Source organism: Lissotriton helveticus, chromosome 5_1, assembly GCF_964261635.1.
Source record: "Lissotriton helveticus chromosome 5_1, aLisHel1.1, whole genome shotgun sequence".
NCBI lineage: Eukaryota > Metazoa > Chordata > Amphibia > Caudata > Salamandridae > Lissotriton > Lissotriton helveticus.
Window position 1 is genome coordinate 1,334,052,355 of NC_136065.1, and position 14,410 is coordinate 1,334,066,764.

The 14,410-nt window shown below is 46.5% G+C and overlaps 1 protein-coding gene across 2 annotated transcripts in view; it reads left to right on the top strand.

The window, feature by feature from the left end:
• Positions 1 to 7,174: 7,174 nt before the first annotated feature.
• Positions 7,175 to 14,410, top strand: part of LAD1 (ladinin 1) — a 303,504-nt gene continuing 296,268 nt past the window's right edge. For both annotated transcript variants that reach the window (XM_078644193.1, XM_078644194.1), the window contains exon 1: positions 7,175 to 8,279. In XM_078644193.1, coding sequence (XP_078500319.1) covers positions 8,242 to 8,279 — 38 coding nt within the window. In that variant the 5' untranslated portion in view covers positions 7,175 to 8,241. The remainder of the gene's footprint in view (positions 8,280 to 14,410) is intronic.

The following is a 14,410-nucleotide window of genomic DNA, read 5'->3' on the forward strand; positions in this document are numbered from 1 at the left end:
ATCTGACAAAGGGATACTGGCAGGTGCCCTTGAGAGAGGAGGATCGCCACAAGACCGCCTTCGCCACTGAGGACGGGTTATACGAGTTCAATGTCCTCCCCTTTGGCCTACACGGGGCGCCTGCCACGTTCCAAAGGCTCATGAACACGGTGTTGTCCCCTCATGCCGGCTATAGCTCCGTATATTTGGATGACATAGTCATATTCAGTCAGACCTGGACTGAACACCGAGAACATGTCACCAGGGTTATGGCCTCCTTGAGAGACGCCAGATTGCACGTGAACGCCAAGAAATCTCGAGCGGCTTACTCCAAAGTGAAGTACCTTGGGTTCATGTTAGGGGACGGAGTGATAGCTCCCCAAGAGGAGAAAATCAAAGCCATCACCGAAACTCCATTTCCTTCGACGAAAAAGGAACTTAGGGCCTTTTTGGGCCTCATGGGCTACTATCGCCGGTTCGTAGAGAACTTTGCCGACATAGCCACCCCCCTGACTAACCTGCTCCAGAAAACAGTTAGGAATAGCCTGCCGGTCCCTCCTACACTGGAAGCCAAAGCAGCCTTCGAACGACTGAAGAATGCCATCACAACCAGTCCGGTGTTAATACCACCAAACTTCGATAAACCGTTCATACTAGCCACGGACGCGTCCGACTCAGGAATCGGGGCTGTACTGTCTCAGACAGGGGAGGACGATAGGGAACACCCGATACTGTATATAAGCAGGAAGCTACACCCCCGTGAACAAAGATACCCTACAGTCGAGAAGGAGTGTCTGGCGATCCGATGGGCTGTAGAGAAGCTTCGTTACTATCTGGAGGGGAAGGCCTTTACCCTGTACTCAGATCATGCCCCTTTGCAGTGGATGCATAAGAACAGGACACAGAACGCTAGGGTACTGAGGTGGTTCCTCTTCCTCCAGCCTTATGCATTCACGGTGGTACATAGGAAAGGGAGGGACAACGGGAACGCCGATTTCCTCTCTCGCATGCCTGTTCTCCCCAAACGGGAGAATGCAGGGGGGGGAGGTGTGTGACAGGGTGAGGCCGCGTGATATAGGGGGTTGCGCTGCAAGTGACTGGTGGGCACCTGGTACTGACCCGGCACGTCCTCCTTCTTTGCAGACCGATCCCTGGGAAACGGAGTCCGAGGAGTATGCCGAGGAAGAACGCGGCTCCTTTAACTGGACTTACACAGAGGAGGAGGAACCGCCCACTGTTCACGTCAGCCGGCCTGGATTGGTCAAAAGAGAGGAAGCAATGTGGATGGCGTGTGACGTCACCCCCGAAGTGCCGGAGAAGAGAGAAGATGGAGAATCAGGAACCGGAGACGAGAGAAACGGAGGAAGAAGCGGAGAACCCGACGAACAGCTGGAAGCCAGCGGAGGAGCGACCGAGGGGAAGCCAGGAGGCCAACGACCCTGCGAGTCGCCGTGCCACTCTCCCGGGGGAGGAGCGTGGCTTGCCCAGGTACGTCAGCGTATGGCGACTTGGGTGGGGAGCAAGCGTGTACTTTAGTGTAAATAGCCCCGTGTGAGGTCCTGCGTCCCCCTTCCCCCTATTGTGTCCATTATCCCGCGTTTACTCCCCCCTCACAGTCTGTTTCCTCCCCTCACTCCCACACTGCATTATTATTGAGTTGTGTGGTCACGAGTGGTGTCCCCTACACTACACCCCTGGGTCCCCCGGTGCATGCCCTCCCAGTGGACGCTGAAACTAACGGCCCCTTTCTGCTTGGTCTCCCCTTTCCCTGGGTCACCGGAGCCACGACGACAGCTGTCAAACACCCCGCCAGCAGTGACCAGACCTCGAGGGGGCCACAACACACCACCTAGGAGAGGAAGACCTACCAAACGCCACAACGGAACCCAGTCAGTTCGCGAGGGAGAGACTTACGTTCCGTACCAGGAGAACTCTCATGTTACAAACCCAACGCGGAATACCAATAAAACCCTCGTTGACACCAAGAATTAGTGTACTGCCTGTTCCTACCCCACCATCCGATATCACCCCAACTCTTGGTACACAGGGCCCGTCTACACCTACCCAGTCTTCTGGAAGAGGATCTATAGTATCTAAAGCTCATCACAAAGAGCCTGGAGGGGCTTTGCAAGTAGGGGCATTTCAGGGGGGCTGTAATATTAATTTACCACCAGAAACTAGTCCATACCTGGTTGTATTGACTGGAGTCCCAGAATTAAGAAACCCCACTGAGGAATCTTTTATGTTCTTGAAGAATAAAGTGACACACTGGCTTAATATAAATCGACCTTTACCCCCACACATTATGAGTAAAATACTTAAGGTACGTAGAAATGCATGGGTGGAAAACAGCCCAAAAACTATCCCAGGTGACTGGGTGCTGGTAAATTTCAGGGACCCACGCACGGTGGACCACATTTGCACTTGGAGAAATCAAAATATAAGGCCATCCATAGAAGCTCGACCACTCTCATACTTTTACCCATTAACTAACCTACCTGACCGTGGAGGCGATTGGACTCGGGTTACGCACCACGCTCGGGGTAGGGTGGAAAATGGAGGGTATGGACCATTAAACGGCTGGAGAGATATTCCCACCGAAAACAGGTTTAGTAGCCTAGAAATGGTGGACTGACTACAGTCGACCAAAGAGAATATAATTGGTAATGAAGAGGGGCAAGGAAATCAAAATCCCTTAAAGACGCATAATACAACAAAGAAAAGCGATTTAGTGGGCAACATCGGTAAGGGCCCTCAAAATACATACATTGTAGTAGGTGAAGGGGGTTCGAGTGACCTTAACACCAATGAGTACACCGTAGGCACCACTCGTAAATCGCTGGCCATACCCCCAGTTGTTAACCAAGAACAAGTTATGTTAGACCATCAACAAGACACAGGAGTATGCCTGTTTTCAAAATTTCGGAAGCAGCAGCTTAGCTGCTTCCAAGAAGGACAAGGCCCCAAGTAAGATCATAGATAAGGGCGATATTATTACTTTCCTATCTTGGAACGTAGCGGGACTATCTAATAAGCTAAAGGAACCAGTGTTCCTGCCCTTTATAGAAAACTTTTCAATTATTTGCCTACAGGAATGTTGGGAGCGGGATGACATCCACATCAATGGTTTTCGTACTTTTCATTCACCCGCTAAGCTGTCAATGAGGGGCAGAAACTCAGGGGGTCTTTGCACCTACATATCAAACACTGCAAATGTTATGGTCAAAAAATACTACACAGGGTCAAACTATTATCAGTCCTTGTTACTTACAATGGGAGGAAACCAAGTCGTTAACTTGATCCACCTCTACAATAATATTCCAAAGGCAGAATTAAACAATGCCTTTGATGAACTTTCACAAAGTTTGCAAAACCCAGATGAAAATGACCCGGTTGGGAACTGTGTTGTATGGATGGGGGATTTTAATTGCCATCTATGTCAATATAGTCACTCAGGCGTTTGTGGGTTGGACAATCTCAAAGGTGACCCTTGCACTCATTTTGCACACTCCATTATTGGGAACTTTTTTAATACCTTATTATTCCAGTTGGACTTGGGGTTTGTAAATGAACTATGTAGAACACAGGTTGCTTTCGCACCCACTTTTAATGGCAGGGGGTGCAATTCAGTAATAGATTTTGCTTTGGTCTCTAACAGTCACTCTTGCAATGTTCTTAGCTTTAAAACAGGAGACATTGCAATAAGTGATCACTTCCCCATCAGCCTTTCCTTAAACTTCACCTCAAGAAATAGTAAGAACAACGATGTAATTGATAATCTATACAACCACAGGATAACCTTAGCAAAATTTAATGGTTATTCTATAAAATGGAACAGAGTAGAGCCCATTGCCTTCCTTATTAGCTTATTAAAAATAAGTACAAAGATTTTATGACCTGCCTATCAGAAAACATTGATTGTGTTTCAGTTATTTCGGCTTTCCGTAATATCTCTAAAGAAATTCGTAAACGCCCTCTCAGGAACTTTGAGGAAAAGTTCAAGAACTAAGGCGGAGGGTTAGTTCGATTCAGTGTGCAGTAAAGCACACGCAGTTTTAAAGATGACACTTAAAAGAGAACCGAAAAATGTCTTTGAGATAAGAAAGGCTAGAGCCACTTATTACACTATAATTAAAAATCGCAAGAAGGAACTGAAGCAGGAGGCGTGGCGAGTTTTACATCAAGCCTGCATCCTGAAAGACAATATTGGATTCTGGAAGGCGGTGAATGACCCCTTCTTTGTGGACAGGAAAACTGACTCCATAGAGATGGCTATAGAAGAAGGCACCTGGGTAAACCATTTTACTGAATTATATAAAAAAAGACGACCTAGTAGGAAGTAGGTATGTTGATACATCTGGGACGGCGGAGAACAATCCACAGGGATTGTTCCCATTAGATATTGATTTTGCGTTGTCTGAAGTTGAAGTAGCCATAGCAGAAAGCACTGCAGGTAAAGCCCCAGGGCCCGATGGGGTCCCTGTAGATATTTATAAGTTCAAAAAATAGTAGCAACAAAATAGGGTTTCTTCGTACATGGCAAGAGGCTATCGTGGTCCCGATTTATAAGAAAGGGGACCGAAACGATCCAAAGTGCTATAGGCCAATTTCGTTATTGGACACCCTGATGAAAGTGGCAGGAAGAGTCATATTAAATAGGTTGCAGATGTGGGCAGAAGACACTGGTGCTTTTTCAAAGTTTCAGTACGGTTTTAAAGCAGGACTAGGCACTGTGGAACAAGGGTTAAACCTGGCAATAATAATAGGTAAACATGTGGTAGCAAAAAAGGCCCACTTATTTTTAACATTTGTCGACCTAAGTTCGGCATTTGATTGCTTGAGCCATGAAATCTTATGGGATACCCTGTCACAATTAGGTATTGAACCTAATATGCTGAATTTTATTAAAGAACAGTATCGGGGGGCTGGTGCAAAGTACGATTTGGAAGTAAGGTTGAATGTACATCTAATTTCCCTATAAAAAAAGGAGTCCGCCAGGGCTGCATACTTGCGCCTTTTTTATTTAATCTTTACATAAATAGCGTGGATACCCATCTCACGCGAGACAAACAGGACTTCCCCCAAATTAGAGGCTGCCCAGCCCCAATCTTACGTTACGCAGATGACGCGGTAATCATGGCCAGGACCCAAGTGGGCCTTCAGAGAGCGCTTACCACCTTCTCAGACTATATGGGTGCCAGAGGCTTAAAAATGAATACTGGCAAAACCTTTAGTATGTGCTGCACAACAAAGAGAAATGTCCAGTGTAATATTTTTTTAGCAAAGTCAAAGATAGAATTAACTAATACATTTTCTTACCTAGGGATTAATTTTACCAAGAAGGGGACATGGTCGTCAGCTGCCAACACGAGGAAACTCGCCTTTTCCCGTGCAATTGGAGCGGTACGACATTTTGCAAATAAATTGGGGGGCCGACCAGTACACATTCTGGTGGATATTTATACATCGAAATGTGTGTCCACCGTAATATATTGAGCTGGAATATGGGGGATTGCAGATACCTGTGATATTCAATCATGTGAAAATGCTTTCCTCCGGTTTTTATTAGCCGTTCCTAAGTCAACCTCTACATATGTATGCCACAAGGAATTAGGCCTGGATTATGTCTCGGACCTTATTAAAGTGAGTCCTGTTTTGCTGTGGCACAAGGTATGGACCTCTGATGAAACTGCGCCCAATAGGGAAATAATCCAGGATTGTCCAAGTCTCCAGGGGGACCACAAAATTGACTGGTTTATATACGTTAAGGGATTCCTAAAAGAGATTGGACATCCTGAATTTTTTTACTCCCTGACTTCTCTAAAAACAATTTCAAGGAAAAAGCTGAAAGAAATTTGCCTTGTCTTGCTAGAGAACAAACGTTCGCAGCTAGAGGGTAAAAAGGTCTCTGTTTTGGAGAACCAACTAATTTTGCAGGGACAGGGTATTCAGCAATATCTAATCCTCATCCAGAGTAGTTATACCCGGATGTTACTAACATGCTTTGGGGGGGGAAGCTTTTTTAGAATAATTACATTCCCCGAAGCCATTACCTGGTCTAAAAACCTGACCTTGTGCCCCTGCGATGATATATCACAACAGTCGACGATGCATTGTATTTTATTCTGTAAATTTTACTCGCTCCCTAGGAAAAAATATCTAATTTTTTTGTTGAAGAAATGGGGCCTGAGACAATGTAGACCTGCCCTATTGAAACTCCAAATGTTAGAAGATGAGATGTCAATGTATTTAATATCAATGTTTTTAAAAAGCGCGATTAGATGCAGATTAACAATGAATTGAATCTCTAATAGAACTGCATCCTGGTACTGCTTTGTTTTAACTGAAGTTTTAAATCCTTACTGATGATTAAATTTTCACTGTATTTTATTGTGTATTTACTTGTGCTTTTGTTATTTTTTTTTAATTGAAATTGAATAAAGCTATCTTTGACGTGACTTGACTTGACTACTTGTATAGAGATGGAGCACTACCCAGGCATTATATAGAAGAGGTACAACATTTTAATACTCGAAGTTAAACCTGACCTGGATATGAACGAGACAGAAGATGCTGCTCATTCATGGAAAAAAAAATCTACTTCTAAACTCCACATTATATAGGAAGTAGTCCTGATATTGTTCAGGATTTTAGCATACAAGGTATTGTCATAGCCAAGGTGTGACTTGATAACCATCCCCTCCCCAGCTAGAGTGGTCAGGGAGATATAGAAAAGGACTCTGTAGAACCACCTGCATGAACAAATCTCCTTTCATCACAGACAAAATTGGGAGATCAACTTTAGTTTTTCCATCACTAACGAACTCAAGATATTTGGAAAAAGTTGTAAAAAAGACAGGGTGTGAGTAGAACGATGTGGTAGTGTGTAAGGATGAAGGGAGGCCCATCAATGTGGTGGTCGCTTTTTTAACCTCATTCAGCTTGATTACAGCTCTTGCTCATACACACTTTTAGAAACTCTCAGCACCATGGAGAAGGCTGTAAACCTTTGCCTAGGGCTAAGGACATATACATGTCTTCAACGTATCTCTGAATCTTGAAGTGGGGTTCCTAAAAGATCGTCCGTGGTAGGTTGCATTTGTAAAAGATGAGAGATAAGAGCAGAAAGCCTTCTGGAAATTTGCATGTGATTTTACTGTTCTGCAGGTGAGTAGACAGTCTGCCATATTTTCTGTACCAAATAAGGACTTGAACCATTTCTGTGATGGGCTTGTGGATGCCATTTCCACTGCCATATATATGGTCAGAGAAAGTGCCATGACTGATAGATCCGTAGTCCAGTTATCAGTTGATGCAGAGAGCTTAATTTACCCCGTACACGTAGTCCAGTTATCAGTTGATGCAGAGAACTTAATTTACCCCGTACTTAGACCCCCTTGGCGAAGCCATGGGGGGCACACAAGTTAAATGACATGAGAAGAATGTTTCTTAGCCACACTCCCGATACACTTCTTGCGTTTCAAGTCCTAGCTAAATGCCAAAAGGATCATCTGGAAATCAGATGGCCCATATCTGGGATGCAATACGTCACAGATTCGTTCCTGATAAATCTGTATCGCCCAATGTCCCGCCTCTGCAGGTGTGTTCTGGGAACCTGGCAGCACCCTTCTTTCCAAGACGGGCCGGTCGAGCGAGATCTGAGTCAGGGCTCCGCCACGGGGAGGAGGCTCTCCCCTCACACACCTAAAAGGAACCTGGGGCACCCGAGACACACTCGCATGATGTCCCAGAAGGGCCACATCGGAAGCCCTCTGGAAACCTTCGCCTGCGCAGACAGGTTGTAAAACCGACAGAGAGGTGCACTTTGCACGAAGCCGGCCCCGCCCTTCTCGCAGTACCTATCGAGCTCTTTTTATTTTCTTTTTTATACTTTGCAAGTTGCTGCTAATAGACAAGTTACAGTTAAGCAGTGACAGGATTGGAGATAAGAAAAAAAAATCTGTCACGTGACCTGCAAGCAGCAGGAAAGAGCAGCAGCCGCCAGGGTGAAGGTGCAGCAACAGCCACCAAGGCAGGGGGTCAAGGGAACAACAGCGTTTTCGCCCATCCCTCTTCACTGGATACCGCAAATCCTCCGCAGGGGTGTCGCCTTTGTGTTTCGATCTTGTTGGCTTTGCACTTGTCGGATGGGGCGATCCCAGCAGCAGCCGCTCTGAGGGAGGAAGCAGCAAAAACAGAAACCACACGCACGCAGGTGAACTCGTTTGCTTGGCAGCGCTTCCAGAGCTCCCGACCGCCGCAATGTCTCTGAGCCGCAGGAACTGGTCTGCCCTCTCCAGGTAAGAGACCCGCTGTTAATGCTTAACTCTGGCGGACCCCCCTCCTCTTCGTCTTGGACGAGCCCGGGGGCATGGTATGGAGGTGGCGGCAGGTGGAGTATATATGGGCGGGGGGCGGGGGGGCATTGTTGATAGCAGCGCCGAAGGTGTGCAGTTCATTTACCCAGAAGAATAAACGAAAATAGTTCATTTTTGAGACGATGTGCGGCTCAGAAGTTTTATGCTGTGCTGTTTCTATATGTCAGAGAACTTCCAAAGTTCAATGTATAAGGGCGTGTGTTGTGCACGGGAGAGGCGGTAGCTCCACGCATGAATGAGCTGTTTGTGTTCGGATTTATTTATGTGGAGCAGCACTGAGACTGCTTAACGATCTGGGCATGAGGCTTGTTTCAGTGAACGGGAACAAGGGCAGGCAGAAGGCGAACAGAGCAACGGAGCAAAGCTCAGCAAGGCCTGGTAATCAGTGTGTGCCTAGGGTAATCAATGTGTGCCTAGAGTAATCAATGTGTGCCTAGAGTAATCAATGCACGCCTGGAGTAATCTATATCCACCTAGAGTAATCAATGTGTGCCTGGAGTAATCAATGTGTGCCTGGAGTAATCAATGCGTGCCTGGAGTAATCAATGCATACCTGGAGTAATCAATGCATACCTGGAGTAATCAATGCATGCCTGGAGTAATCTATACGTACCTGGAGTAATCAATGCGTGCCTAGAGTAATCAATGCATGCCTAGAGTAATCAATGCATGCCTAGAGTAATCAATGCGTGCATGGAGTAATCAATGCGTACCTGGAGTAATCAATGCGTGCCTGGAATATTCTATACGTGCCTAGAGTAATCAATGCGTGCCTGGAGTAATCTATACGTACCTGGAGTAATCAATGCGTGCCTAGAGTAATCAATGCATGCCTAGAGTAATCAATGCATGCCTAGAGTAATCAATGCATGCATGGAGTAATCAATGCGTACCTGGAGTAATCAATGCGTGCCTGGAATATTCTATACGTGCCTAGAGTAATCAATGCGTGCCTAGAGTAATCAATGCGTGCCTGGAGTAATCAATGCGTACCTGGAGTAATCAATGCGTGCCTGGAATATTCTATACGTGCCTAGAGTAATCAATGCGTGCCTAGAGTAATCAATGCACGCCTGGAGTAATCTATATCCACCTAGAGTAATCAATGTGTGCCTGGAGTAATCAATGTGTGCCTGGAGTAATCAATGCGTGCCTGGAGTAATCAATGCGTGCCTGGAGTAATCAATGCATACCTGGAGTAATCAATGCATACCTGGAGTAATCAATGCATGCCTGGAGTAATCTATACGTACCTGGAGTAATCAATGCGTGCCTAGAGTAATCAATGCACGCCTAGAGTAATCAATGCATGCCTAGAGTAATCAATGCGTGCATGGAGTAATCAATGCGTACCTGGAGTAATCAATGCGTGCCTGGAATATTCTATACGTGCCTAGAGTAATCAATGCGTGCCTGGAGTAATCTATACGTACCTGGAGTAATCAATGCGTGCCTAGAGTAATCAATGCATGCCTAGAGTAATCAATGCATGCCTAGAGTAATCAATGCATGCATGGAGTAATCAATGCGTACCTGGAGTAATCAATGCGTGCCTGGAATATTCTATACGTGCCTAGAGTAATCAATGCGTGCCTAGAGTAATCAATGCGTGCCTGGAGTAATCAATGCGTGCCTGGAGTAATCAATGCGTACCTGGAGTAATCAATGCGTACCTGGAGTAATCAATGCGTGCCTGGAGTAATCTTTACGTGCCTAGAGTAATCAATGCATGCCTAGAGTAATCAATGCGTGCCTGGAGTAATCAATGCGTGCCTGGAGTAATCAATGCCTGCCTGGAGTAATCAAATCGAGTCTGGAGTAATCAATGCGTCCCTGAAGTAATCAAATTGTGCCTAGAGTCTCAAATCGTACCTGGGGTAATCAATGCTTGCATAGAGTAATCAATGTGTGCTTGTTCAAGTGGTGGCCATGGGGGGCCAAGGTGATGGTTGAACATTCAAAGTGGAGGAGATGGCTTATGAGGCACATTTGAAGGTCCTAGGGGTGAAAGATAATGTCTAATCGCAGGAGGTATGGCAGCGGTGAGGTACCTAAGGTGCTTTTGTAGAGTGCACTCTGTTAACCGACCACCCGTGTTTTTGCTCACTGCCATCCATGGCAGCCTTGGGGAGGATGTATGTGTTACAATTGGAGCACTTCAATCACTTTGTAAAGTGGAAGAAGATGGAATCCAAATGAGTTTTGAAAAGATTTAATGCAGCAAAATAGAATTTGGTGGAAGAGTCCGAGATCACACCACTTCTCCAGGGAGAGGTCACTCACAAGGGCAGCTTGTGACTGGTTTCTTATCAGCAGAGCCATGCTGAGTGCTGACTGCACCTGCACAGAAAACTGCAGGGGAAACAGACTCTTGGACGTCCTAGGAGGGATGCACAGAAATGACTTTGGCTAGACCTGTAGTAACGACGCCTGCAGATCGCGAGAGTTGAGGAGCGAGTCGAGGAGCAGAGCAGAGCAGAGCAGAGGTGCAGCAGGCGGGCTCTAGAGGAGATGTGGAGGCATGCAGTCAGGTGCACATCTTGCGACCGCAGTGGAAAAGCTCTAATATGGTGGCGGTGTCTATAATAATATAATATGGTAGGGTGAAGGGGGGTGGGGGGTGCACATGGGGCGTACCTATGGTACCCCCCTGCGTTTCAAAATACAACATGGCAGGCACCGCGCAGTGCCTGTCATGTTGTGCTTTGAAACGCACAACATGCATTTTTAGGTCTTGTAGCGATACAGTGCGTAAGCACTGTACTCGCCGAGATCTATTGTTACTGACTCTGCTTCCCAGGAGACAGTGCCGGCCGCGCGCTTCTCTCAAAAGGCGATCGGCGCAGGCCACGCGCGCGGCTGTCTCCTGGGAAGCGCCAACATATACAGGCACACCTCCCCCTGCACGCATGCGCACACACATGCACGGAGAGACTTTTCATCGTATTATTTCTCCTTCGTTCATCCACCAAACTGCTCGTGCTCATCATAATCTTATTCCCTCCGCCTAGCTGCATATTCTATTAAAAAAGGATCAAGCGCTTCCATTTTTAGACGCCGGGCTTTCATCTATTAATTAGCTGCTACACTATGGTCCGTGCTTTGCCTTCACCGCGTGCAAAGAGAAAGGAGACAATTCTGCATGCTCGTCTCAGCTCGCTCTTGTCTCTCCCTGTACGGCTGTCACATACACAAGCATACACACACACACGCACGGAGAGACATTTCCCCCCCTCCCCCCAAGCACAGATACAGGCACCAACCACTCCCCCCCCTCCCCGCTCCCCACCCCTCCCCGCTCCCCGCTCACCGGCACTCCGGACTTGTGCAGCCTCCGACCGCGGGGCTCTCCGGGCATGGGAGCCCCGCGTCACCACTACTCCTCCAGGCACTCCGTGGGCGCGGGCTTCACAACACGGAAGTCCCGCCCCACGATAGGTTTCGTTTTGCGTGCGCACAGGAAGCAGAGCAGACAGTAGAGCCAGTGACGAGGGGGGTGCTTCCTCGCCCGATTCCCAGAGTACAACGGCCGCGGGATGGTTATTGCTGTGCTGGACACTGGCGTGGACCCTGGGAGCGCCGGTTATGCAGGTAACAGAATGTGCATGTAACGCAGGGATGAGACGCGCTTTCGCCACCCTGCACGCGATCAATGCTGTGGGGTGACATGGTTCATTAAACACATTCTTGTAGATATGACCTCTTACGAGCATCTTCCATTTCACTTTTCACCATTACAGATGCAAAACTGTATGAACATTGGGAGCAACATAATAAAGTATAGGCGGTGCTGTTGTGCCGTTTGGAAATTGTGTGACTTCATGAATTTCTCAGCCTAGTTGACACCGCAATTAATTTGTGCATATATGCACTGTTGTACCAGTGCGTAATCTGTGTGCCCTGCATTCCATGACGATTTACCAAAACGTGAGGTACAGTGTGTAGTTTGATCAACGACAGAGTGTCTGCATAAATGAAGTCATCAGTTGAGTCGATCATCTTGGCGTATTATTAGCATAGTCCCCAAGAAATTTAAATGGTCTGTTTTTCAGAGAGTTTTCCAGAATATCGTTTGCTTCTGCATGTAGTTTGTAGTTCCTATTTAAAGTGTGTGATATCAGACTACTATTCGGATTTGATGAACGGTAAGATATTTGCGTGCATGGAAAAACTACCTTGTAGCTCGAATGTGGCACGGTTTCTGGTGATAGCTTAGTGATGTCTACGGTTTTCTGTGCATTATATAGTTCTGCTCCATAGCTCATAAAAAGGTCGGCAGGAGTTTTTTTCTGATTTCGATCTCTTGGGAGCTGCCATGCTGTTTGTCCTTTATGTTGGGTCTGGGGCTAGTAGAGCTTGTCGCTCGAATGCTTTTTCTTTTATGGATGTTGGTAGCTAATTGTATGTCCAGTTAATTATGTGTCTGCTGCCCTGGGCTGAGAGAAGAAATTAGATGCTTTTATAGTCGAAGTGAGTATTCATGTGTGCCAACAAGTTTCAAATGGTATGTGTGAAAAAACTCAATGCTAGTTTGAATGAAACTAGGCATGAGCTGAAACATAGTGTGGTCATGAAACTCTGAATCAGGGTAGGCGGATACAAGCATCTGTGTGAGACATACACTTAGCACACCCCGAAAAATCATGGGCTTTAGCTATAAGTAAGGACTGTCAATAGACGCCTTTTCTAATTTCTCTTGGTGATTCCGCAGGTGCATCATCAGAGCTGTGTGAATAACAGCTGTGAGCAACAGCGTACTCTTGCACACACACTCACTGCTCACCAATTCAAAGTTTGCAAAATATTTATGCAACGCATTGTCATACACAATGCCAATAACTCAAACTTTAATGCTGCGAGACCTTTTGCATTGTAAATGCTTGTTAACACTGCGGTGGGCGGTGCTTTCAGCACCGCCCGCCGCAATGTTAAAGATGCGGGATGCACCGGCCACTGTGGCGGGTGCATCCTAATTCCACTGACAGGACATCCGCCTTTGTGGCGGACGGTCCCGTCCTCTGACAGGATGGCGGATGGACTTTGTCCGTCCCCCATCCTAATTGACCCCTAAGTTGTGTGTCTGTGTGAGTGGGTGGTGAGAGGCAGTCAGTTGGAAAGGTAAGCCCTCTGTCCCTACAAGTCCATAATACCCTCTAACCATTGGGTGCTGGTCAGTGGTGTAGCAAGGGTGTGATGGGCTCTCATTCACGGAAGGAAAAGCCCCCACCATGGTTGGGTATTAAAAGACAGCCATAACTTGAGCTCAATGAGCCCTTCATGCTCCTGGGCCTCAGTGTCAATGCACCTGCTGCATCATTGCTAGCTACACCTCTGGTGATGATTTTGAAGAAAAGGAGAAAGGCTTTTAAGTGCCCCCCTGCACATAGAAAGACCCTTGATTATATGCTTCTATTCATGACACTTTCGATACCGGGGTGAAGAACTGGCTTGATTACAAGTGGATCCCCGAATATAGGCATTACATCATGCTTGTGTCTGTGTTGTGGCCATGGATTATGTTTATATTCGAAATGCGAGAGTGCAGGCGCAGCCTAGACACAAGACATTATGAAATTACTGCAATTCCTCAACTTTAGAATAAATACATGAATACAGGGTGCCATGCAGATACGTGCAAGCCGTGTACAGTGAAGCACGGCATACTGCTGTCTCATGAACCTGCAAATGCATACACTATATTTGTCCCCTTCATTTGCAGAGGCTTGATTTGGACAGCAGGGGCCCAATTCACAAGCATTTTCATGGGAGCAAATTTGGGATGTAATTGTGTGCATGTACAAAGCGGTGCAGACCCAGAAGCCATCTGAGCACTGAAGGATAAAAAATGCCTGAAGTATCCATTTTTATGCTGGCAACAATTTTTGTTTGACACATAAGCAAATCTGCAGATGCTTCGCGCATTTTTGACATGCTCATGAGAAAAAGAAATTGACAGGGATTTGCTGAAGTGCATGTGGAAGTTGCTTTACTCATCTCCAGATCTGGCTTGAAAATTGCTTAATCATAAATAAGAAACATTTTTAAGCGCTGGG